This window comes from Natator depressus, chromosome 2 (assembly GCF_965152275.1).
Source record: "Natator depressus isolate rNatDep1 chromosome 2, rNatDep2.hap1, whole genome shotgun sequence".
In the NCBI taxonomy this organism is placed as follows: Eukaryota; Metazoa; Chordata; order Testudines; family Cheloniidae; genus Natator; species Natator depressus.
Window position 1 is genome coordinate 226,787,874 of NC_134235.1, and position 27,207 is coordinate 226,815,080.

The 27,207-nt window shown below is 38.5% G+C and overlaps 1 protein-coding gene across 9 annotated transcripts in view; it reads right to left on the minus strand.

The window, feature by feature from the left end:
* Nucleotides 1-27,207, minus strand: part of NEBL (nebulette) — a 399,859-nt gene that overhangs the window by 37,221 nt on the left and 335,431 nt on the right. For 2 of the 9 annotated variants that reach the window (XM_074946045.1, XM_074946046.1), the window contains 14 exons: nt 23,781-23,891; nt 23,529-23,639; nt 21,754-21,864; nt 20,986-21,096; nt 19,746-19,856; nt 19,015-19,119; nt 18,004-18,096; nt 14,707-14,799; nt 14,214-14,307; nt 11,548-11,639; nt 9,038-9,142; nt 7,815-7,986; nt 3,739-3,831; nt 1,233-1,376 (listed from right to left, as the gene is read on the minus strand). In XM_074946045.1, the coding sequence (XP_074802146.1) occupies nt 1,233-1,376; nt 3,739-3,831; nt 7,815-7,986; nt 9,038-9,142; nt 11,548-11,639; nt 14,214-14,307; nt 14,707-14,799; nt 18,004-18,096; nt 19,015-19,119; nt 19,746-19,856; nt 20,986-21,096; nt 21,754-21,864; nt 23,529-23,639; nt 23,781-23,891 (1,546 nt within the window). Of the gene's footprint in view, nt 1-1,232; nt 1,377-3,738; nt 3,832-7,814; nt 7,987-9,037; nt 9,143-11,547; nt 11,641-14,213; nt 14,308-14,706; nt 14,800-18,003; nt 18,097-19,014; nt 19,120-19,745; nt 19,857-20,985; nt 21,097-21,753; nt 21,865-23,528; nt 23,640-23,780; nt 23,892-27,207 lie in introns of all 9 variants that reach the window. The other 7 variants (XM_074946048.1, XM_074946047.1, XM_074946050.1 and 4 more) reach the window with 7 other exon arrangements.

Below are 27,207 nucleotides of genomic sequence, written 5' to 3' on the forward strand. Positions count from 1 at the left end.
TTTTAAACTTTTAAAATGCACAAATAGAGTCTAATACACACTGCAGTTTGATTGGAGATGGGTCTGATCCACAAAATTTGGATCATGATCCAACATTCTCAAAGTTCAAGAACCAATATTTTGCTTCTGGCCTATATCTAATGTTGACAGAAAGTGAGCAAATGGAAGAATATACATTTCACACTTCTTTTGTGGTAGAATTCCATGCAAACAACAAGAAAGTACCTTCTCTGAACAAAGTTATATATATATATATATATATATATATATATATATATATATATATATATGTCCTCAAAAAGGCAAAATTGCTGGCAGAAACATGAAGCCAAGGTATCAGTATGTTCTGATAAGCAAGTCTTTTCATATGGCAAATTGAGAATAGAACAGAAAGTGACACTAGGTACAGACAATTCACATTAAACTTTTTAAAGATCCAAAAAATCATTCTCAGAGATCTTCTATTTATTTTACAACCCTGTATACCATATGATCCATCAGCAGAGGTATTTATATTTGTGGTATGAGTTTGTACTAATGAAAACAACTTTTGCACAATATTCTGATACAAAACTGTACAGTAGAAAAATATCAGATTACAATCCTAGTTTCTAAATGTACTTTCTGAATATCTTATTTTCAGATCTATAGCATATGAGAGTCCAGGAAAGGTTTCTTATCTAAGAAAGATCTCAGGCTTTCTTCTTTTCCTTTCATGGTATCAAAAAAGAGCCTACCACATACAGATATTTACTATGGTAATGGTGAGATCTGGTCACTAAGACCCTCAACTGTTATTATAAGGCTGATTTGCTCATTGGAAATCACAAGTAGATTCAAGCTGCTTAGTTAAGTTGTATATTTTCTCATTTACACTGTGCACTCCCATTATCCAAAAAGAGAGAAAACCAGTTTGGTGAGTTTTGTTAGAACAAAAGGAGTCTTCATTTCATTATAGCAAATGGCAGTTACTCAAGCTTTCAGATTATTACAGTTCAATTCCCAAAGGTGATGAGGTGGGGAATAGAAAGACGGCATGCAAATAAGTATGGAAGCTTGAAAAGCTTCTTGTGTCTCCCCATGGACCAAGTTCAGTGCAAGTATTTCAAAAGCTCACACGGGTCTAATGTTTTATGCATAAATAAGGTTCATTCAGTTAATATTGGCCTGTGAGATTTGAACACAGTGTGACAATGTTATTAGTGGGGGGAAAAGTGTGACTCCATGGATACCTCCTTCATCAGATGGCCTTGTTACCTCACTGCAGTAAGAAAGGCTAGGGTTTGTCTCAGAACCATCTGACTTTTCATCTCCCAAACTCATGCCAAAAGTACTGGTGGAATGGAAATGCTGTTTATTATAACGCCTTGCTTTTTCTACAAAGGGGAAAAGAATACTGCAGTAAACAGTCAGCTGACAGAAGAGCAAAATAGAACAAAACAAACAACAGCAAATGATTTATGTAACAACAGCTTGAAGGTGAACTTTCTTCATTTGCACATTCATTTGGAACATCACTGGTTCAAAAAAGTTTGACTAGGGCTTGACTGGTTTGTATCCTGCCTCAAATGGTACAAAGAAGGTGAAGAAAGGAGGCCCAGGTGCAGAGATCCTAGGAAAAAACAGGCTGAAAAATGGAGCAGAGAAGAAAGATGGAAAAAAACTACATTTGAAAAATAAAGGCATTATTCCACCCCTGATATATACAAAAGTGTCTCAGATAAAAAAAAAAAAGGGCGCATTTGCTTTTAAATTGGACCATTGTTGGAAAAAAACATGGCTTTAAATCACATGGGAAAAGGCCTGATATTCAAACTTATTCAAGCACAAACTCCATAAAATTGCTTGAGAAGTCTGCAAAGCCTCAAACATGAAAGTGAGTGACCCATCTGTAAATTAAATGCTATTCTTTTTATAGACTCAATATACAAGTGATTCTAGACAATTTATATTGATTTTCAGTCCTAATTACTTAGCCCCAGATGAAAGGAGAGAGGGTGGAGAAAGTACTGTTTGGAAATATCAGTTTTTTCCCCTCAAATGTGGAAAACTTTGAGGGAAGATTGATGTGAAAGAGAGCAAGAAATTTGGTGAGATAAATAATTTCTAACCAAAATTTCTATTTTTTACTAGGGTAGTGAATGCAACAAAAGGTGGCTGCATTTGCCTTTATTCTCTATAACTCATATGTGATCAGCTGACATGATGATTATTTCTATTACTATAATTAAGGTTCCATAAATGTTTCCCATAAAAAAAAAATGATTTGCTGGGATTTATAACTCAGTCAAGATAATTTTGTTCTAGCCTTTAACTTGCCTTATAGTCTCTCTGCCTAATAACACATTTTCTTTTGTAATTTTCATACAACATCAATTTGGAAACAGAAGTGACTGCTAAAATGGCCATCTTTTTTTTCACAGCAAGATAAATATAGTCTAGCTCACTGTATAGGTTAGGAGTTTAGCATCCTGACACGTCAGTAGTCACCACTGTATTTTAATTTTATGTATATTTTTAAAGAAGAAATTTAAAGATTTCAAATAGTGTGGCTGTAGGGCATGAAGGAAGCTTATGAAAATGTCGAGGATACTTATAAAATGTGCTTATACTTCATCGATAGTCTCCTGGTAAACTGCATTGTAAAACTGGTTTGGATTCAAACAAGAAATCTGGCCAGCTACTAGGACCTGACTCAAAGCCTACTAAAGACAACTGGAATGTTTCCAGTGACTCTAGTGGGCTTTAGATTAGGTCTCCTTAGCCTCTAATATGGTGTTTTAGGATCTTTATGGTTAGGTATTTTGAAAAAATAAAAACATAAAAATAGCAAAGAAAGATAATTTTAACCAGTTTTACACTTGGAAGAATCTAGTTTAAATACATTTTTAATATTTAAAGAATTCCAAGCTTAAGAGCTCAAAAGACCAAGGGTGAAATCCCAGTTCTGCTGAAGTCAATGGCAAAACTGCCAGTTGTTTTCCATCACTAAATGTGAATTATTGTTAATAAACTGTCTGCAAATCAGCTTAAGTTCTTCTTTTAAAAAAAACAACAAACAAAAAACACACTCTTGACCACCCCTGCTTTCTTTATTAAGGTGAGTGGAAATACTTTTTAATCAAATTCAAAACGCTCTTTAAGCCCCTACCACTAGTAGAAAACAAGGCAATAATGGAACTCAGGCCATAATATTTGTTGCCTGTTTTTTTCCCTTTCCCCTAACCTCTGTCTACTTATCTGTCTATCCTCAGATTGTGCGCTACCTAAGAGCAGAGACTGGCCTTTCTTGAATGTTTGGAAAGCATAAAGCACATTGCAGGTGCTACTGTAAATAAACAAATGACGGGTGCAAGCAAATATAATACATTGTAACCCATAAACAAAAACTGCACAAGACCATGAAACTTATTTTATGAATCAAATCCTCCTGTATCTTTGAAGTTTTAGTGAAATCCAGTTATCTGGAAATCAGGACAAGAGACTTCAGTACTCTTGGACTTACTATGGTTTTAACTGTAACTGAAAACAGTAATTCTAGTTTAAGATAAATGCCTTCACTGTTTCTTAGTTGTGTGTGAGAATATAGTTATAATTTCCTTTAATACACTCATTTTAAAAGTAGAATGGTTGTAAAATGAAAAAATACAACATATGGCTGTCATATTGACCTGAAAATTTGATACAACAGCTTCATTAAAAAGCGGATTTGGGGAAAACTCAAGATAGAAGCAATACCAGAAAGTATACGCAGACTCCTAGACTGAATACTGTCTTCCAGAGGATCAATGTCGAAGATGGAGCCAGGATCTGTGCGCCAGACTTTGAGGTCTTTTCCCAAAAGAAAGAAATGATAAGACAGACAAGAAGTGAAGGAAATAAAAGCATGAGAACAAGAAGTTTTAAAATGACAGGGATTGCCTTGATCTAGACATTAATGGAAAGATCTAGACATTCCTAGACAAGAAAGCATTTGTTTCCTAGGGCACAGGCCACATCTTACCCCACATTATCCCAAAGCACTGCTGGACCACAACTTATTAATTTAGTAACAATTATAACCATAAGGCTTTTCCTCACAATTCTATACAGAAATCATTACAAACTTTGCAGTTCACCACCCTTTATTGGATAGCTTAGAATAGAGGTCTACAGATTAAAAGGTTACATTTTATATGAAGACTTCATTTATAAACAATGTATGAAAGGTTAAAATGATTAAAAGCTGTTTTACTAAATGACTACTCAATAGTTATAGAGTTCCACAGATCAAAAGGTTGCTTATAATCACGTATATATAACCATCTATAAAACCTTCTGTCGATAGGCTATCCCCAATCTGTAAAATGTACTGCTTGTGGCTATAACATGCTTATCTAATCTACTAATCATTTCAAAAATCAAATCTTGATACTAAGTGTGACCAAGTAAAACCTGGATCTTTCAGATAACAGAGAAAAAGGCAAATTGTACATTCATTCATTCATGTCTTCTTGCTAGACAAGCCATCTGCAGGATTTAGTGAATCCCAATATGCTGGATGAGATTAAATGAATTTGGCCCTGTTGCTGTTGGGGAGTGGAATCAGGCTAATTTATAAGTCAGTAGGTGAAGCAGTCCCTAGGGACCCCAAATATGTGGCATCCCAAGTGTTTTAGTGGATTGCTTATGCCAGATCCCTGCAACTGGTGTCACAGCAAGAGCAGGCACAGCCAAAAAAACAAGTTCACAGCCTGGGGCTGGATTCATTGTGTGCGCTACATGTTATCTGCTAAAGCCTTGCGTTCTAGCGAAGTGCTAGCTCCTGCAGACAAGATGAATGGAAAGCCAATGTACAGTCATTTAGCCCTAGCAATGACAATTTGAAAATCTATGTAAAGCACAAACAGGCTTGAAGGAGGAGTGAACTGGTGAGTCCCCTATTTTTCACACTTTACTGTGCATTTCTAAATAAAAACATGAAAACTACGTAAGGACTTCAGTATACAAACCATTTATCTATTATGTTGATTGATTTTATGTTCCTGTGTAGTCTGCAACAATGTATATAGAACAAGAACCTTGCAACTCATTTCATCAGCTGGGGCACTTCAGCTTCATTGTGGCCTCTTTCCAGCTGAAAATATTGTTGTACCTATATGAGCTGCAAAGACCCCCTTTACTTCACCAGTCCATAGACAGATCAGAATTTGGTGGCTGGGGCTGTGAAATAGCCCATTTATTTCAATGGTTTTGGACTGTCCTATTATGCGTAACATAAAATTCCATTTTCTAGAGCAGAGTTGTTAATTTTGGCATTGTTCAGGCACTGGAAAAAGTTGTTAGGGCTCCACTGATTACACTTAGAGAGCCCACCAAATAGGTTCTAATAAGGAAGTATTACTCCCTACCGAATGAACATTTATCAGTTAGGGTTAACTTAAAGAGAGTCATGGCTGGGGTCTTCTTTGACCCTGCAATCTTTTCCAGGTGCCAAGGACATCCCCTGAAGAAGGAGTTCTTTGATTCTGTTTAAGCAAGTCTATATGATTGCAGGTCACTTGAGAAAGGCATTAACTGAAATATTAGTAAATGTAAAGCTCTCAAGTTTGTCATGGGCTATTTCTGTTAAATAATTGCTGTTTTTTGCTTTCACTTTTTGAAAAAAAAGATGTGTTTCTTTATTTTTTTCTTTTATTAAAGGACTTCTACTTGACAAATCGTACAGAAGTGCTAACTTTTTCACAATAAGTTATTTATAAGCGGGGAAGTTTATGTTCTGAGAGATGAGCTCAGTTATGAGTGACTGGAGTACATGCCACTGAGCCCTTCTGTCATACTCATGGTTGCAGAAGTGAATTACACGTACACAAAACAAAAATAAAGCTTACAATGCAGCACTGGCTGGGTTTTAAACCGTGTGCTGAATAAGATGTTGTGAACCACACGTATATGTGAGCTCTTCTACTCCTAGCTGACTACCTTGCTTCTAGGTTTGGAAGTCAGGTGGTTGTTCTGGCTTTGGGGTCTCCATGGCAGACCAATGATGCCTCTGACTAGGTTGTTGTGCCCTAGTACCAGGATGTGCAAGGCCTTCACAGTCTGGAAAGCTATCTTCCACTGAGTAGAGCTCTGTCACTCCCCGTTATAAAATTCTCTATGATAGAAGGCCATGTCTTCTTAGTCTCCATTCAATTCTATTATAAATTACCCTTGTAATTAGGTAAAGAAGTCTCTAGAATGTACATCTTGGGGATTCTTGTGGCCTGTATTTGTGCCAGGCAGAGCAGACGAGAAAATAGGACAACCAGAAAGAGAAAAATGAATAAAGCAAGGTTCTCTTCCCCTTTCCCATTACATTTCTGCTAACTTTTAGGATTTAGATTTTCTTTTTTCAGTTTGAGCAAATATTAGTTGATATGAAAATTCAGGGAGCCCAGCTGAACTTAAGACTTCAAAATGTTATGGCCCAGAGAGCTCCCGTGTCCATTTCCTTCTCTCTGACCACTTATGGCCTTAACCTGAACAATCCTTTAGAGCAGCTGTTCTTGAGCTGTGGCCTACCTGAAGAGCTACTGGCAAGCCAGAGAATGAGATGTTGTCAGAACAGTGCAAAATGCTAGGACCACGTGTACCACTCTTATGCAGCATTCCCAAGACATTATAGGTAGGGAGAGGAGGTGATTGATGAAGGGGGTCCTTTCCTTATGAACTGATCTGCAGAATTTAAATCTTGGAGAACCATTGCGTTAGAGGGATACACATTTATTCAAACTGAAGAACACTGTAGCCCTAGATCTCTCTTGAACAGTGAATGCCAGTTACATCAATGTTCAAGTTAAAGAAAAACTGCATTGACTATTTATAGCATCTTACAAAGTTAGGTAGCAAATGAGAACATATCCCCCCAGCTTCTAGAAATACCTTACTGTTTCAGATCTTCATAATATTAATAGGTTTCAGAGTAGCAGCCATGTTAGTCTGTATTCGCAAAAAGAAAAGGAGTACTTGCGGCACCTTAGAGACTAACCAATTTATTTGAGCATAAGCTTTCATGAGCTACAGCTCACTTTAGTCTCTAAGGTGCGACAAGTACTCCTTTTCTTTTTGCATAATATTAATGATTTAATTAGAAGCTGCCATTGTACTGATACTTCAGTACAAGTTTCACACTGGAAAATGCAGACTAGGAATGAAAGCATTGATTACTATTTGAATTCATAGGAGAGGTGGTTCTACTTTTAAATAAAAAAATAGAATTTATACCTTAAAACAAATGACTGCCTCCCCATGCATTCCAAGGGTGAAGCTGAATTCTCTCAGGGCTAACCTACAGCAGACCGTCAATAGCAGTTTTCTACTGGATTATTTATTTGCATTAAATATGATAAAGTCTCAAATATAATAATTTACTCTTTGTAGTTAGATGTAGTGATTAGAATACCTTTTATATTACTCTGCAATTTTCTTCTTCTTATGGCTTTGTAAAGCTCGTATCTAGTTTTTCATTTTAACATTTGATTACTTAATGTTCTCATTAGTTTGAAGCTGATAAGGTTGATTACAATTACCCATTCTGCCTGACAATTATTCTCTGAAACCCCAATTCTGACCCTTAATTTTAATTTAAAAGAAAAAAAACTCACAAAATAATGAATTGAGGAAGAGCGTATAGTGACTAATAAGGTAAGCTAATGATATTTAACACCATCATCACAATTGGAGGCAAGTAAAATGAAAAAAGGGGATATTTTTCTTGGTTATAAGGAGAAGGAGAAGTAGAGCCTTTTATCTTCACACAGATCTCTGGACAGCAACATTATTTAACAACTTACCAACAATTATTCCGGGTCTTCTATCCATTTCAACTATATGTGGATGCACTCCCTTATATGCAGCATCACTCACAACCTGGGTGTTTTTTCTCACCCGTTCTGTCACAGGATCATCCACCACCGGCGTAAAACCTCTGCCCTTTGTCTTCTCAAAATCTTCATGATATTTCACCTGGAAAAGAACAGGAATGTTTTTACCCCCAGCAGTGACTGATATTAACCCATCTGAATTATGCTAAAATTAGCAAGCACTATTTCATAATGAGCAATTTTATTCCTTGATTTTTGCACCATAATAATATCATAGAAACAAGAGATGGAAAAGACCTGACTGGTGGTCCAGTCCATCTCCTTGATATGCTTTCATTACATACTTGTTACCATTTAAAAAAAAAAACAGCACTACTCTTTCCATCATGCATTAACTCAAGCTCCCGAGCGTCTTCATGCAATGATGCTGACCGATATATCTAACGATGCAAACATCCCTGTGATATTAGGACAGGGTTCTTAAGGATCTTTTAAAAAGTAATTTAACTCAATAGGAATTTTGCTGACATGCACAGTTTTATATAAAAGATATACTCCCTCCTCTGACTTTTCTTGTTAAGCACCAGTTGGTTGTATAAAGATAAAAATTATGGGCAATTAAGCTGTTCCTATGCAGCCTGCTTTCCAAAAAGGGACAGAAGAGTAGAAAAAATATTACATACCAACCCTTGGAACAAAACTGATATGAGTAAGTGTTATAAAGGCAGTATCCCAGATTATGCATTATTTTATTTGTTTAAAAAATTATTAATCAGTGACGTTTTTAATGTGTATATATACACACACACACGCACACACACACACACAACACAATTAATTTCAAGACTCAAGTCACACACAATCCAGGAACATGCACAGGCACAAAGTGGTGTGTGTCACCTAATCCAGTCAAACTGTGGGATGCTCAAACAGTGAGGAACAGCCTGAAATTTCTTTTTTTTAAAAGCCAGACAATCAACTGTTAGAAAGCCATTTATTAGTATTTTGACAATATTCATTACATTCATATGCAGTTAGCAACCCCTCTCTCCCTTGAATGGCATAAGAGAAAACAGTTTCCATACTTTAGTACAGTGTTTAATTAGTTACCTAGATTAATTACGGGTAAACGCCAATGTACAGTCAAGTGTCATTCCTTAGTATAGTCTAGTTATTTGAAGAATGTACCCTACCATTGAGATGTTGTTTTGTGTTTTTCTGACATGCCTTAGCTCAGGTGTGTCAAGAATCACACTAGGTCTACCTTTCATCTGCTTCTGATCACTGCTGTACTTGACCTGCAAAACAGCAACAAGAGTATGCATGAAGCATTCATTTACATCGAAAGACACAGCAAATATGAAGCCTCACAATAATGGCATTTCCAAATCATTTTATACTTTTTCCGTTCCCTCCTCTTTCACAGCTGTTTGTTTGTTTGTTTTTTAAATCTAGGCTGCAGATAGAGCAGGGGACTTGAAATGGCAAATGGACACATTCATTCCATTGGCCACTCATTCAAAAAGTCAGTAGTGGCTGAAAGTCAAACTTCTTGACTGTTCAGTGGCATATGTGAAATAGGCCATGACTAAGTTCTTACTAGTCAAAGTGAACATTACAAAAAATACCATCATAACTGGCTCTCTTAAAAGTGTTAGCGTTTGTGCTCAGAACTGAATATGGAGACTGAACTACCAGATCTTCCAGAGATAATTCCTATATCTTTCCTCCAGCAGGGATAGAGCATGGTGTAAGAACCAGAGGATTGATCCCCTTATATTCAGGAGATCCTCTTGGGGCTGCATATGCCAGTTCTATGCCCAGACTTTGCCAGAAGTGCAGGTGCAAAATGGCTGCAACACATCTGAGGATCATCTTGGTACATTTAGAGAATGAGCATTTATGCCCTATGTGTTGCATGTGCATCAGTCGCCATTACTATCTACAATGTTACCTTGTGCCTAATTAATATTGCTGTGGTATTCTATATACATAGCATACTGAATGCCAGGGATACCACAGTAACATTAATTACTTGCAAATAGCAATTGTCAAGTTTTTAATACAGCAAATGTAACTGTTTCTAGTTGGAAACAGGGAGTCAGTTAGCATAGACTTCTGTGTCATTCCAGTAGACTGGAGTACTTTCACTAATGAACACACTCATCTTAGTCTTCGTTTCTGAACCATAACATGCAGATTGCATGCAAATATATACCATGTTAGATATATCCATGCACTTACACTCAAAGGTATCTCCTCTCAAAGCATGTATACAAATCTATTATAATATGCTTTTATACTGAGAGGATAATAAAATATAAGCCCAACTATTCAGCAGATAAATGAATTTAGTATTTTATGTTTGTTTAATAATCCTTGAGCAATCCACAGTATAAACTACAGCATAGTCTCTAAAGATCTATTAGGCCGTGGTTTTTTTAAATAAATATGCTTTAACAGTATACAATAAAAATTTGAAGTGTAACTGTCTTTCTTGATACCAACATATTTATCTTGCATCATATAATTACTGCCAGTGCATTTCATTACATCTCTGAGCCACTGCTCATTAGTATGGCCGAGCATTTAACAAGGCAATTTTGGGGAAGTCTCTGTAAAAATATCTTAGTTTGCAGGAATAATGATAAAAATAATTAAAACTCACGAGTACATTTTTGTGATAAAGAAATTAAATAGCTCAGAACCAGGTATCTAAATTACATTTGTTCTTACATTTTAAGGGCATCTCATGGACACTTGGATCAACAGTTATCGTTCCTTTGCCTCTTACGTAGTCTCTCTGACAGACCCAACCTCCTTTACTCTTTCTCTGATAAACACTATCTAAGTTTTAGGATGTTCTTTACTATCACCTCTTGTCCAATACCTGCTCTAGATGAAATCCTGACATCCGTGAAGTTAATTAGAGTTCTGCCACTGATGTCTTTGGGGCCAGGATTTCACCCCTTGTGTTCTGGTGCTTGTTGCCTTGTTCCCTGCAAGTTGCCTGACTGGTTGTTTCTGTCTCTATGCCACTTTGGCTAATTCCCTGCTCTCTAATAGCCTCATCCAAAGTTTACTCAAATGTTTACTCATTCATCTATTCTCTCAAACACTTAGAAAACTTCATAATGATAAAAAAGTTAATGGCCAGTTAAAAACAGAAACAAAAAACTTGAACATAATGAATCATGAAATTCAAAACAAATATACAGCCTTACTCATTGATATTAAGGCAATAGGATCCCTTTTGGACCAGTCATCTCTGATATGGACAAAGCACAACACAATGCAACATGGAACAGAAACCCATGTTCAAGTTTCCATGTTTTGAATCACAAAAAGCTGAACTTGCACTGAGTTTAGAATTCTCATTCTTTTTTTCCTTTACCCTAGAGTTTACTTCTGAAGCTTGGTAACAAGAGACTAAGATTACTCAAACAGAATCCAGATTGACATAGGACAACTTTCTCCTTGTATAGCACTGCCCCAGATATCCACTTACGTTTTGTGTAATAGTAATTATGGGAAGCATGGGTAATTTTGTTGCCCCTGGTGGTACGTGCAGTATATATTTTCAAAGATTAAGAATTCACCTTCAAACGAATGATGCAATGGGATGCATTTATCACATCAAATCTAAATTGAAAAGCATACCATTGTTATGAAAATAAACAGCAAAAAGATTCAAACAACTTGCCGAGCTGATATTGTCTTGATTCTTCTTGACTCTCTCCATCTCAGGAGTGACACTCACAGAAGTAGCTTTGGCAGGCTGCCCTTTATAGTGAACCTATTATTTCACATAATAAAAATGGTATATACAATTTCAATAAAATGATGTTACATTACATTAAAACATATGATTTAAAAGATCATCCGGGAAACAAATCAAAGGATAAACTGCATTTGAAATTTATTAAGGCTTATAAAACTTGATTCTTGAAAAATAACCTTGAATTCTTCCTATGGATTTTTATTATTTATGTACTTGTGTGTACATACACACAGAAACACTCTGTACACCAATTAATAACTTGACATTTACCATACTAAAGTTTACCGTATTTATGGTACTCCCTCCACTTAGAATGTGGCATACCACAAATACTGCAGAACATTCAATTAGAGCAAGTGGTAATTGTCAAGATTTTAATGGCACCCACTGTGTAAAAAAACCCAAACCAATGAACCCAGAGATCACATAAAGGATACATCCATGTTCCAAATTGTATTCACTATTTCCATTGCTGATTATCCAGGGGTTATGGAGTACACAGGGGAGTATGACAGAGAGCACAAGGGAACAGAGAATTTAAATCAATTGTCAAAATCACATGTCTATTTAAATGCACGCTGCATTTTTTTAATTAAAGTAAGTACACATCTAAAGGTAATGCATTAAACTCATGCATGTTCAGTGTTGTACCAATGTGCAAAAGGGGCAAACAGGGTGACCTGAGAAACTATAGGCTAGTTAGCCTGATATCAACCCTGGGCAAAATCATGGTGAAGATGATGTGCAACACAATCAGTAAAGAATTAAAACTTGGTAGAATAATTAATGCCAATCAGCATGGATTTATAGAAAACAGGTTTGCCAAACAAACTTATTATTTTTTGATGAGATCACAGATTTGGTTGATAAAGGTAACTGTTTTGATATAATAGACTTATACTTCTGTAAGGTATGTGATTTAGTCCTGGATGACATTCTGATAAAAAATATTAGTACTATACAAAATCAATGTAGCCTATATTAAATGAATTAAAAACCGATTAACAGAGAAATCGCAAAAAATAATTGTAAATGGGGATTCATCATCCAATGGGGATGTTTCTGCTGTGGTCCTGAGGGAACCTGTTCTTGGCCCAAAGCTGTTCAATACTTTTATTACCAAAGATCTGGAAGAAAATATAAAATCATTACTGATTAAATTTGCATATTACACACAAAATGGTGGAATGGTGAACAATGATGTGGACAGGTCAGTTGTACAGACTGACCTGGATCATTTGGTAAGATCTAATTTGAATAATGTTCATTTTAACACAACCAAATACATGGTCATACATCTAGGAACAAAGAGTGTTCCAGATGGGGGAGCTGTAAATTGGAAAGAAGGTATTCTAAAAATGACAAAGGGGTCATGATAGATAACCAGCTGAACATGAGCACCTAGAGCAATGCCATAATGAAATGGCATTGATCCTTAGATATATAAGTAGGGGGAAATCAAGTTGGATTAGGAAGGCAGTTTACTTCTGTATACAGCATTAGTAAAACCATTACTGGAATACTATGTCTGGTGATCACACTTCAAAAAGGATGTTGAAAACCTGAAAAGGGTTCAGAAAAGTGCTACAAGAATGATTAGAGGTCTGGAAATCAAAAAATAATAGCAAGAGACCAAAGAAGATAAATCTATTTAGTTTATCCAAGAAAAGGTTAGAAGTGACTTGATCATAGGCTACAAGTACCTACACACAGGGAAGATATTTCTGATAACAGACAGCTCTTTAATCTAGTAGAAAAAAGTATAAGAAGATCTAATGGTTGGAAGATGAAGCTAGATACATTCAGACTAGAAATAAGGCACAGATTTTTAACAGAGAGAGCTACTAACCATATATACAACAACAATTTATATATGGATGTGGTGGATTTTCTGTCACTTGAAATCTTTAACTGAAGACTGGTTGTCTGACTAAAAGATATGCCCTAGATCAAAGAGAAGTTATGGGCTTGATGCGGAAATTGCTGTGTGAGGTTCTTTGTCTTGTGTTATGCAGGAGGTCAGACCAGAGGATCAAAACAGTCCCGTCTGGTCTTAAAATCTATGAATCTATGAAATCAGCTAACTTCTAGAAGGTGAGGATGGATACTTTGGCTAGTGGTATAAATGGAGGGAAATTGGAGCCAAACACACTCACATTTCCTCATTGCCTTTGCTGCAGTCACCTTTGATTTAGTTGGCTCTAACCCTCAAAATCTCTGGGTGGGAAGATCCCACTGCATGAGCAGCTCTGTTACCTCACACTCCCTTTGGGAGTCCAGCTGAGCAGGGTGGCCAGCTTGTCTTTGAAGGCAGATCAGAAAGGATGAAAACAGTGCTTCAGGAATGTGAGGATGGTGAAGTATGCTAACTAAATGCCCTGCTTTACACATCTTTCTGCCCAGCAGTAGAATTTTGAGGTGGTCTTTTTTGTCATTGGATACCAGTTTGGGGCAGCTTTTTGAGGGGGAGGAAGGGGGACAAAGGAGGGATTAATTGGAGTCCACATTTAATTGTTTTGTAGAAACCTATAGATCAGCTGATTATGTCAGGGAAAAAATTAAATTAAATTAAAAATTAAAGCAACTTCCCAAGCTGACAATTTCTTGATTCTTCTTGACTCTTTCCATCTCAGGGGTGACAGTCACAGGTGTAGCTTTGCAACGCTGCTCTTTGTACTGAACCTGGTAAACAGGGTATTAGAAATTATACAGAGAGCTCCAAGTAACAAAAGTATTGTGCTCTGTTAATAGAAATTAAAGAATAATGTAAAGCAATTTACTAGAAAATATCATTAATCAATGAACACACACTTCTATCCACATGGTACTTAATTCTGATCCTTTTGCAAATTCTCAAATTCACACATCAAGTGTATAATGTTATTTTGATATGAGTAGGTAATTCCCATTAACGTTAATCAAAGCTCAACATTGAGAGAAGATTATATAGTTAAATCGTTAAATAGTCTTTTTGACAAAGTAGAATTAATGCAAACATCATGGATTTATTCACTTAGACCCAAGACATTCAATAAAACAGAGAAAATACAGTATAATGAAAGTAATGAATAAGGGTCGCACATTGCTAATATTCTTCTGGTTTTCCTTAACTCTCCTTATTTCTGGGGGATCCGAAATTGCTGTGGCATGCTTCATTTCTTCTTTGTATTTTATCTGAACAATGGATATTTAAAAAATAGTTACTAACTTAAAGGAGACCTAGAAAAGCCCAACAAACATTTTGTAATCCTTCTCCTATGGCTAATGCACAATTAGACCTTACATAGCAATATTACAGATTGGAACTCCAAAATTTTAAAGAATAATCATGTTTATTATTTTTCTAAACAGTAATCATTCGGATTCCTGGTCCACATGGGTGGGATCAGGTCTTACGGAACCCAGCACAGGGCTCATGTAGCAGCCCTGGGCTGTTTGGCCAAGTCCAGTGTGAAAGATGCACCCCATGGCATTGGCTAATTTAAAGGCTGCTTTCCCTGGGGTGCGCCATCTTGAGGGTGGTGGAAGTGATAGAATCCCCTACAATAACCAGCGTACACCCCCCTAGTCTGCCTTAGCTGGTTAGGATAGCAGCCAATGGCCTGCATCAGAATCTTAACTACACAAATCAAAGTTAGATGAGAAGTGATGAAGAAAAAAAAAGTCACAGGAAAATATAAATTTTCCAAAAATAAATGAAAATTGCCTACCTGCTCTTACATTTCTATGTAGTATTTGGTGTTGCATACTATATCAGTATAACAGGGTGATGGGCTGGATGCTTGGGGACAGCCAACCCGAATTACTGAAGGAATTGCTCCAGCCCACCTTTGCAGCATTAACGGCTGGGTGGGGCCTGATGGAAGACAGCAGATACCCCCTATTAAGGGCAGCAGGAAGCTGCAGTGAAGGGGAGAAAGGCTCCTGCAGAGATGACCATGACAGCAGGGAAGTTGAAAAGTCAGATCCAGGAGGCTGAACTCCAGCCAGGAAAAGCCTGGGAGTGACTGCTGAATTTGGAACAAGCTTCAGGAATAAGAGACAGAAACCCTGAAGGGGGCTTTGAGGGCCAGCATGTACCCTGAAGGTTGAATAAATTGGACCCCCCAGAAGAGAAGTGTTTTAAATGATTTTGGATTGTATTTTTGAGTTACTGAGGAACTGTGACCAAGGAACCTCTTTATGCCAACTAGCAGAGGGCACAGCGGGACACAGAGTTTTACAGGGATGCCCTGGGTCAAGTGTATGCACAATAATTCACCCTATGGTGTCAGGTAAGGTCTTTCCCGACAGCCAATAGCTCACTGGTTATTGTAACCCTTGTAAAATGTAGGTACAGATAACATTTAAGAACTTATGTATCTATACTGAAAATTATGTTCTTAAAGCCTTGAAGTTTAAGGGAGGTGACATACCTCGAACAGGTTCTGTTTAGGCAGGGTATATTAGATGCTTATCTCTCTGACTGGTCATTGTGTATTGTGTGTCTCATGATGTAAGTCTATTTGCATACTGAGCCACCAGCTAATCAAGACTGCAAAATCAACAAGAGATTGCAAAATCTATAGGAAGTAACACACAGCTGGAGAATGTCCAGTTTATTAATACAGATGAAAGGACTGTTTTGATACACCAGGGGTTGCAAAGAGATACAGTGCACTTTACCTAGGGGACAAGCTGGCAGTGTGTTTTGTCTCAGGAAAAAAGGATCATGGCCAGGCCTGGCTGAAAAACACTGGAAGGACTCTGGGGTGAACTTTGCTCAATATCACATGAAAGTACCTAGTTATATAAGTCTAGGTTCTAGAATGCATGTTATGATTTGATTTTATATGTAACCATTTGTTTCAAATATTTCTACTTGCTATCGTTTGAATCTCTTCTCTTTGTTAAATAAGCTTTTGTTTGTTTTCACTATACACAGATTCAAGTGCTATGTGTTAAGCAGAGCAGTGATCTAAGGTGAAGCTAGCAAGCTGATGTTTACTGCTTCTTTGGGGGCAGCAGATCTGTGAATATTGTGAATGTCCAGTGGACATGGAGCTGGAGATTCCAGGCAGACGGTGGAGTGTGCCTACCACTACTTGCAGAGAGACAGCTGGGCCTGCCAGGCCTAAAGGGGAGTGCTTGTGTTGCCTGCAGCTCGTGGAGTTGGAGAGCTGACCCACAGCAGCCACAGACAAGGGTTCCTCATGCTAGGGGCAGGTGATAGGTACCCCTGGGAGGTGTCACAGGAACCAAGAGGGGAAACAGAAGCTGAGTGCTGCAGAGTGACCTCTGGCCACGGGGGGAGGGCACAGTAAACAGCTGACCCTGTGATCAGTAAAGACTGAAATTCTAGTACAATAGATGTTTAAAAAATACCCTATTTCCTATGAGAAGCAGATACAAAAAGTACCACACCTCCTGCTATGACTCTATTACTTGCAACAGTTTGCTTTTTATAAAGAAGTGTTCAGTTGCGAGAGATGTCATGTCATTGACCACATTTTTAAGAGTGAGCCCAGCAGTCAGTGTGCAAAAATGCACAGACACATGTACGATACAAACAAATTTATTTGAGCATAAGCTGTAGCTCATGAAAGCTTATGCTCAAATAAATTTGTTAGTCTCTAAGGTGCCACAAGTACTCCCTTTCTTTTTGCGAATACAGACTATCATGGCTGCTACTCTGAAACATGTACGATACATGTGCCTTTTCTTATTTGGTGATAGCTGACCTCAAATCTTTCTCCAAATTACCACATTTTTAAACTTCTAACTGAAGAGTACATCCTGTTTCTAAGAAGCTGCTATTTTGATAGCTGACTTTCAAATGGTGGTTGGCATGCCTAAGATTCTCAAGCAGCCATCGCTAAACAATCTCATTTAAAGGACCAATCTCATCAGCTCCACATGTACAACTTGTCTTCAACAGGCCATAAATCCTAAGTTTTCTCCGAAAGCCTCTTCTGGCTTAGTATACCAAACAACCAGCTAAAGAGTATGAGCTTTGCATATCTTTTAAGGAGAGAAATGTTTTGTTAATAAGACATTTTTCTAAGTTGCAGGTTGTAGCTGGAATTTATTCTAAATCAGCAATAGCGAATATGGTTAAGGTGTTTGGGTTTTTTTGAAAGATGAAATCCTGTCATCATATATTTAATTTTAAAAATATCTATTTCCTATTAATGATGACACATCCAAATTAAACATTACTTTTGGAGTCGTGTAGCCCCGATAGTATGTTAATGTAGTGCCTTAAACCTGTGAAATTTGATGGAGTAGCATTTGAATAAGGTGAAAGATAGGAAAAGGTAATATTTATAATAAACAAAATGAAAAAAAATTGACCACTCTTTGCTCTGTGGAAGGACAGTTAATGTTGCTAACACTTACTGAACTAATATTCTGCTGATTTTTCTTTACTCGTTCAATCTCAGGAGTCTCTTTGACTGCTGTGCCAGAGCCTACTCCCTTCTTATAAAACACCTTCATATACAAAAAGAAAAAAATAATTATGAGCCACTTATGAATGCAAGCACCAGTTCTCATAAAAAAGACTGAGGCAATTTTCCAAGTTCTAAACTCGTTTGACTATAACTCAGGAAAAGCAAATATTTTAATTTTTCAAAGATCAGCTCAATTATCACTAACATTAATAAAAAGTCAGCTATCTTTCTGTACCTTTTAACATCCACAGATAAGGCAGGTAATCTATCATCATCCTTTTGATCTCAATTTCTTACAGGTTTTGTATTGATCATTTTAATTTTAAATAATAATAATAATAAGAGATTTTAGACCAGAACCTGCACATGCTTACACATGTAACATTAAGTTCAAGTAATCTCAATGGAAATCAATGGAAAGACTCACAAAAATAAGCATTTGCAAGATCGTGGCTTTATGTTGCCTCTTTCAACTAAAACTTGGATCTAGCATAAAGTAAAATCCCACCTCTTGTCCAATGTAACATAAAACCATTGAACTAATATTTTTAAGTCGAATGTATTTTGTAACAGGGTTTCTTCTAGTTTTAGACCACAACCATATGACAAAACTTATACTTACAATGGTGCCACTCCAGGTTTCTGCTCCTTTTTATACACAGTTTGTAATAAAGCTATCTTCAGGGGTTGATAAAAAAAAATCTTAGGTTAAAAATAATTGTCTTGGTGAGGGTAGCACTGGTGATTTAGTAATTCAAAATATTAGTGTTAAGTCTAGCAAAGACAGGTGTTCTTTCTAAAAGAAATAGGGGTATGGTCTTTGCCATTGCAAAACTATGCATATGGTTGAAGGACAATTAATTGAATATTCCCGTTTTATGCCAGGACACAAGAGAGCTCATTTCACACCGAACATATGTGAAAAATCACTTCTAAAAGCAGAACTGCTGCTACTCACTGAACTGATGTTTTTCTGAGTATTCTTAATCCTCTCAATTTCTGGAGTATCTGGTACGGTACAGTAGTTACAGAGCATCTTCCCTGCTTCATCTTTGTACATTTTCTGAAAAACACCATTTTACCATGTGCATATCATCTCTGCTTATGGCTAGAACATCCAAAATGTGTATTCACTCTGATAACGTAAAAGTGCGTTAAAAGGATTGTAAACAATTTAGTCCCAATTAACAGCTCCTTTACCCTGCCAGAGTGGTGTAAAGGAGCCTTAGGCCTAGTCTACTCTAGGAAATTAGGTTGGTATAACTAAGTCGCTTAGGGGGTGTGAAAAATCCACACCTCTAAGCAACGCAGTTAAACCAACCTAACCCCCAGTGTAGACAGCTCTAGGTGGATAGGAGCATTTTCCTGTTGACCTAGCTTCCACCTCTTGGAGGGTGGAGTACCTACGCTGATGGGAGAACCCCTCCCACGGGCATAGCTAATGTCTTCACTGAAACACGACAGCAGTGCAGCTGCAGTGTTTTAAGTGTAGACAAGCACTTAGTGTAAATGAAAATCAGGCCCTAAAACGTTAGTTCCACTTGTGGCTTCCACATGTAAATATATTTAATATTAGTATGGATTCCTCTAATTAATAAGAGGTAATGCAGCATGCACTGCATAATGTGTGCCTAGGGCACACTCCTATGAGACATGAAAACACTTAATTAACCTTCATTCCATACTCACCTGGCTTGCAATTTCAGAAGCTCTTTTGGCCCGTTGTATGTCAGGAGTATCTGTGCCCACTTGCATCCCCTTCCCTTTAATTTCAGTCTCCAGATCTTTCTTGTATTCTTTCTGCAAAAGCCCACAACTTCAATAATTCTGAGATCTACAATACTCCTAACCTTAGTGTAGGTTCTGTAGCTCCTGTAATTTGTGTGCTCTCTTCAGAGCTATTCTTGTAACACTCATTGGATTCCAAACAATAGGCTGTAACTGAGCAATCTAATTGTTGTTTTTTTGCAACCTATGCTTAGTTCAGTCAACTTTCAACATGACGTGTGTGTGCGCGCGCGCGCGCTGATTGTTCCAGAAGGAGGAAGTGCTGTTGGGGGAGAGGGAGCAACAGAGAGAAAGAGAGAGAGGGGAGAATGACATGTGTGTGTCTGGAGCTCCAGACAGAAGGGCTGCAGAAAGCTGGCCCTCACGAGAGAAGGAGCCAAGAACCTGCCTGCCTGAAGCCTGGGAGGGTCAGAGCAGCCAATTGGGGACACCCCAGGATAGGAGCCAGGAGGAGCACTGTGCCAGGGAGGAATCACCCGAGAAGGACAAATTGGAGCCGGACCGAGTATCACTACTGCCCAGAGCTGCATGGGACCGTGAGTACTGGAGCTTGTGACTTTGCATGGGGAATAAGGAGGGAGGCTGTTAGCTAGTTAAGAGGGGAGGCTGATGCCCTGAGTGACTTTGCAGAGAGTGGCAGATGAGGGCACCAGAGGGGTTTGTTGGGGAAAGTTCACTGGTGCGGACAATGACTGGGGGCACCCAAGACTCACCACTGGACTGGAACTTTGTCCAGGACTCCTGAACTCCGTGTGCAGACACATTGCTGGGTGTCTGCCCTTTCAAACTGTGCTACCGCTGGGCCTGTGGGGCCTTGAGTTGATTGCAACCTTGTTTTACTGCTCGCCCTATATTTCCCCTGTTGCTTTTCTCCTCTCATCCCTCTGTAAATAAATATTTCCCTTTCCTATATTCATTGTATTTTTCCAGTGAGGGTGTGTTCACTCTGGGAGGTTTGGAACAGGTGCCCCTGGGGTGGAAGGGACTTTCCCAACTGCATTCCTGTGCATGCCTTCTCTTGGCCAGAGCTGCCTGCAGAGCAGAGTCCATCTTGCCCACAAGGGCGCTAAAGTTACATATATTTAAAAGTCTTATTGTATTTTACTTTAAATATAACGTATATGTTTCATTCTGTACCCACCTGGCTTGCAATTTTAGAAGCTTTCTTGGCTCTTTGTATCTCAGGGGTATCCGTGCCCACTCGCATCCCTTTCCCTTTAATTTCAGTCTCTAGGTCTTTCTTGTATTCTTTCTGTGAAGAATAAGATTGGCAATACTCAGATGTACAACAGCTAAAGCTTTATATGGATCCTGCTTTCATCTGTGTGGCTTCGTTGAATAGAATCCTTATAACACCAAATGGCTTTTATATTAATAGCATTCGCTCTGTGGGGTCTACCTACAGTATATCTATACTCTACTTGTTGCCAGCTTAAAACATCCTTTTAAGAATACAGTTATCTAAAATTGCATGCAGTCTTTTATCTCAGTCTCTCTCTTCCATTTTCATAGCCCTGATTGGAGGCCTGTGTAGATATGAATCACTTCCTCTGACTGTGCAAGATCAAGGCTGCTGGGCCTTAAGCATTTTCCCTATCTCTGCATCCATTTATCATCTAGTCCTAGCCAAACAAGCAGCGCCCTACTTTAGTGCCCAGAAACTAGTCAAGGTAGCAGGTGCAGCTCCTGATCATGGTGCTGATGATGCTAGTAAGTAATGCAACTCTCACATTTTCCCAGAAGTTGGAATGTGTCACTCCAAACTCTAATCAGCTCATGACCATAAATTCTGTGAAACCTAACACATTTGATTCATTACTGTGCTGATCTGTCACAAAGCAGAATTCTTAATAAAGGTAGCTTATTATGTTCTGTTGAATTAAAAGCTTTCACCAAATACTGTACTAACCTGGCTTGCAATTTCAGAAGCTTTCGTGGCCCGTTGTATCTCAGGGGTATCTGTGCCCACTTGCATGCCCCTCCCTTTAATTTCAGTCTCCAGGTCTTTCTTGTATTCTTTCTGTGAAGATACAGTTTCAGACAATCAGGTGTATTATAACCACATAGTTATGGGCCAGATTTTCAAACTAGATCTCCATTTTTGTAGACACAACCTTAAGCCTGAAATGAACCGCCAGGAAACCAAACTGTAGGAGCAAAACTTTGGGAGCTATTTCACCACAAGTTAAAAACTGCAGCCATAAAAATATGGTCTCAAAATCAAGACATATAAATAGCAGTGACTATCTTCCAAAGAATTTTTAAAAACGCTGTGGAATGTAATGTAACAAGCTGTGTGTGGTGTCTTCCCAATAGAAGTATAATCTGCCTTTAAGAAAATAATTTATATATGAAAGGTCTGTGGTAGAAATTTAATGAGGTACAGAGGTGTTTCCAGTGAGCTCTTGTAGCAAGAAAGTTGTAATTTACTAATTTGATATAAGGTGTTTGCTGAACCACACCCATTAGACAAATGGCAATACTTACATACATGATCTTTGGTTTTTCAATTCTATAAATTATAAATATCTGGTAATCATAAATGGCAATGACTATTTCGTCTTCATCACACCCAAAGAATACACATCCCTCATTCATAAGCAAATGGAATTAAAATATTGAGACACTGCATATATTGGTTTTAGTTCTACTGTTTGATAAAAGCAGCAAATAAGTTATGCTCTTAGCTATTCCTATTTACATTATTGCCATACTGAGCACTCCTTTCTATTTTGGTGTCCTTCCACCTACTGAAAACATAGTCAGCTCAAAAATAAATACATTTTCTTTCTTTTCTTGCCCAAGTTTTATGGCTCAATTAATTAAAAAGTGTTCATCTCTTATATTGTAGGGCACCAAGAGCCTAGGCTAAAAGGCTTTCACTTCTTGATCTCTTTTTCCTTGGAAGAAATTGATCAGCCAAGTGGTAACATACCCCATTTCCCACCCCATACTTTTTTCAGAAAGGACAAGATAACCTGTAAAAAGTGTTAAGATTGCTTTTCCTCTCCTGTTGAGGATGGACTGGGAGAGGTTTCTTCTTGGATTCCCCTTTGTAAAAGATTGAGAGAAGGACAGTACTGGGTGTTATGTGTATCCTCATTAACTTGAAGCAAGCAGGGCAGGCCCTATGCACCTACACTCACTCTGGTCACAACAGATGTTCCATTTCTCAGGAGGCCATCGACAGAAGCAGGGCTTCAAGTGGATTTAAATGTACATGATCTGGTGGTAAGCCCAGAATTTGGTGTTAGGGAACTGCCATGTGCACTTGGGCCAGCACTGTAAGCACGAAGGCCCAGATCCTGAAATGTGCTCTGTGCAGGCAGACCCCTGCACCGTCCATGAGCACAGAATAAATTGCAGGTTCAAGGTCCAAGTAACAATGGTCCTTCAGCAACAGCTTTGCATTTGGGAAGAAGCTTTCACAAATACATATTTAATCATTTATATAAATGTAAATTGCAAGATGTTTGCCAATACGCACCAATATCCATTTCCAAAAAATGGAATGTTTAATATACAAGATTTTTTTTTAAATCTTCAGCAAATGTTTCTTTAAAAGCCCATTAAACAATATTCATCTTTCTTTTCAATAGAGCAGAGACTAGTTAGTTTTCACTAACTGAAGCAACCAATAAACTGAGAAAAACCCCAATATTTTAAAATGCTTTATCCACTAACCTCACTAACAATTTCAGATGCTCTTTTTGCTCTCTGAATGTCAGGGATATCTGGAGTCAGTGTCATTCCTTTCCCCTTTATTTCATTTTCCAGATCTTTTCTATATTCTTTCTGCAAAATATAGGTTCCACCAGTTTAAAAATATACAGTATTTCCATTTAAATTATGCAAAAACTTAGAATATTTTCCCAAGGGTGCACTGTAAAGACTGAACTTTCCACTACAGTAACAACCTTCACTAGCAAAACATACCTCATTCAGTATCTGGGCTGCATTTTTCACTCTAATCAAATCCGGAGTATCTTCAAACACTGTCAGTCCTTTTCCTTTCATCCCTTCTTCCAAATCTTTTCTATATTCTTTCTAAGGATTTTAAAAAAAAATCTCCACTTTAACTGTGTGTGCAAGATCTTAAAAAGATATGCCTCTTAATTAGTATTTGAAGCTTTTCTTTGAAATTTTCTATGAAATATGAATTAGCTGAAGTACATTTATCCTAGTTAAAACAGAACTGGAAACTATCAAATCAAAAGGTATGTTGTCCCAAAAGTGAAAAAGGTTTTAAATTTAGCCTTGTCTTTTGCTGTGTGCTCTTGAAAAACATTCCACCCCTATACAGTACTACCTCATCTGTATAAGGGCCTTGGATTGTAGATCTTCATATGTATTAATTGCAATAACCGTTACTTTGTGGGCTTTCCTGTGGATGGCAGCTTTGATAGATTGGTGGCTAGAAAGCTACATTTTCAGCCCCATTCTACTAATGGCACCACAATTAGGATAGATGCCCTAAATAACTATAGTAAGAGCTGGTAACCTGCCTAGCTGATAAATTATGTTCCACAATACTCCCACCATCTGACTTCAATTTCCCTCAGACACTGCACTGAGATAGTATCTATCAGCATTTAGCAACTACTATCGCCATAGTATCCAAGTACTCTATGTAAAATTAAAAGCACAGCAGAGGCTGCTGTGGCCAGCTGGTTCTCCATCCTCTCCTGTATTCCCAGATGAAAGATGTGAACTGATGAGGGTGCAGCAAAGAGATGCTTAATCCAAATTTAAGGTTTTTACTTACGCTCTCTGAACTCCCTTTTAAAAAGAGTGAGTGGGTTAAAAGACATACAGTACTGAGATTTTAGGCAAATATTTTTCAACTGGCTTCTTCCTTTATTTACTGAATTTCACAGAATTTAGCAAAATGCTTTCTCCTTTTATAAGCCCTTTATTTAAGGCAAATAAAAGAGGACACATCTATCATTAAAGAAGCTTCCCTTTAACATCAGTGAATTATCAGGATCATCTATGATAATCAGGAAGATCCTCCCATTAATATGGGGAATAATTAAATTCTCTCTCTCTCCCAAAGTAGTTGTGTTTCTACAGAAAGCGGGTCTCACTGTAATAATAGATGTAATCTCTGCTGAGTGCTCTCCACAAGGAGACACCAACAGAAGAGACTGCAACTGAGCAAACACATTGTTTTATTGCCTTTTTTAAGAAATGAAGTATTCCAGAATGAATGAAGAATTTACTGCCTATTTAAGACATGAAATAACTTTGATTTCTCTTACTTGCTTAAACCATGGTGTTTCCTTAAAGCATAATAAGAACCTTTACATAACAACTAAGCAATATATCCCTGAATGCACATCTTGACAAACAAATGTTAATAATTTGGCTTATCTGATTTTTTTATTTTTTTTTAATAGAATTTTGATAATGTGGGGATAACATTATCTGGAACTCAAACTTGTGCCTAAATGTTGCTTTAATGCTCATATTCTCCTTCTCTATGACAACAAAGAATTATTTCTCTGGTGGCGAGGGGTGAGTTTAAAAGTTGAAAGACAGCTGCCAAAGGAAGCTGTATCTTGAACCAAGCTCAAGTAGCATTTGACCTGTTGGGAGGAAATAATTTTACCAGAGGATGAATTGTTTGTAAAGGAATATTATCTGACAACACCATATTATTTTAGACCAGGATTTCTTTAGAAAATTTGCAGGCAAATAGGACTGTCTCTTTTCCCATAGAAAATCTGGGATGCACTTATTCAGGTATTTTAAAAAAATCAAAGCAGGAACCCTTCAAAAGTAGAAGGGTGAACACATTTTTAATTTTGGCATCTTCAATTCTGCTTAAATGGACAGGGTAGAAATGTTAAATTCTTAATATGACAAATCTAAACACTTTTATGTTATAATCCAAATTTATGTAGATTATATTGGATAGATTTGACATTTTTTATTCCTAAATACGCATGAAGTGAAATTAAAAATCCTGATAGACTGCTGAATCTGGTCCAGAGGTGGGCAAACTACGGCCCGCGGGACCGTCCTGCCCAGCCCCTGAGCTCCTGGCCCGGGAGGCTAGTCCCGGCCCCTCCCCTGCTGTTTTCCCTTCCCCGCAGCCTCAGCTCACTGCGCCGCCAGCGCAATACTCTGGGTGGCGGGGCTGCAAGCTCTTGCTGGACAGCGCAGCTGCAGAGCCCGGCCTGACCCGGTGCTCTGTGCTGCGCGGCTGCCTGTCCTAGAGCAGCCGTGCCGCCAGCCACCGGTGCTCCAGGCAGCGTGGTAAGGGGGCGGGGTTGAATAGAGAGCAGGGGAATTTGGGGGGTGGTCAGGGGCCGGGGGGGGGTGGATAGGGGTCGGGGCGGTCAGAGGGTGGGGAACAGGAGGGTTGAATGGGGACAGGGGTCCCAGGGGGTAGTCAGGAAGAAGAGGAGGGGTTGGATGGGGCGGTGGGGGGCAATCAGGGGACAGGGGGTGGTGGATGGGGCTGCGGTCCCAGGGGGACAGTCAGGAAGGGGGGGGGGTTGGATGAGGCAGTGGGGGGCAGTTAGGGGCGGGGTGTCCATGGGCAGTCAGGGAGAAGGGGTGGTTGGATGGGGCAGGGGTCTGGGGGGGCAGTCAGGAAGGAGAGGGAGGTTGGATGGGGTGGCAGGGGGCAGTTAGGGGCGGTGGGTCCGGGGCCGGTCAGGGAGAAGGGGTGGTTGGATGGGGCAGAGGTCCTGGGGGGCAGTCAGGAAGGAGAGGGGAGGTTGTATGGTGCAGCGGGTCCGGGGGCGGTCAGGGGACAGAGAGCGGGGGTGTATGCATGGGGCAGAGGTTGCCGGGGGGCCATCAGGGGGTGAGAAGCGAGGGGGGGGTCAGACAGGGGTCGGGCCATGCCTGGCTGTTTGGGGTGGCAAAGCCTCCCCGAACTGGCCCTCCATACAATTTCAGAAACCCAATGCAGCCCTCAGGCCAAAAAGTTTATCCGCCCCTGATCTGGTCAAATGAATATGTTCAATATATGGAATTTATCTGAATTAATACTCTATCCTGATATGAAAACAAAGCTGTCTAATTATAGAAGGGAATGGACTACTGGGAGGAAGATTTTGAGCCGTGAAAAAAATGTTACAGCATCCACACAGAAATTCATTTTAGAGGTATCCTAAACCCTTATTTCTACAACATATCAGAAGAAATCTCCTATTTGAGAGTGAAGATTTAATTTACTATTTCATATTCATCTTTCAGAAATGGTACATGAAGAAAGTCAGACAAATATTAAAGCAACAGCTGTGATAAGGAAAATGATTGGGCAACTTCTCACAAGAAATGCATAACGCAGACCATGTCATTTATTGGTCAGAGCCATATTACGGATTTTTATTTGCTTTACTTTGCT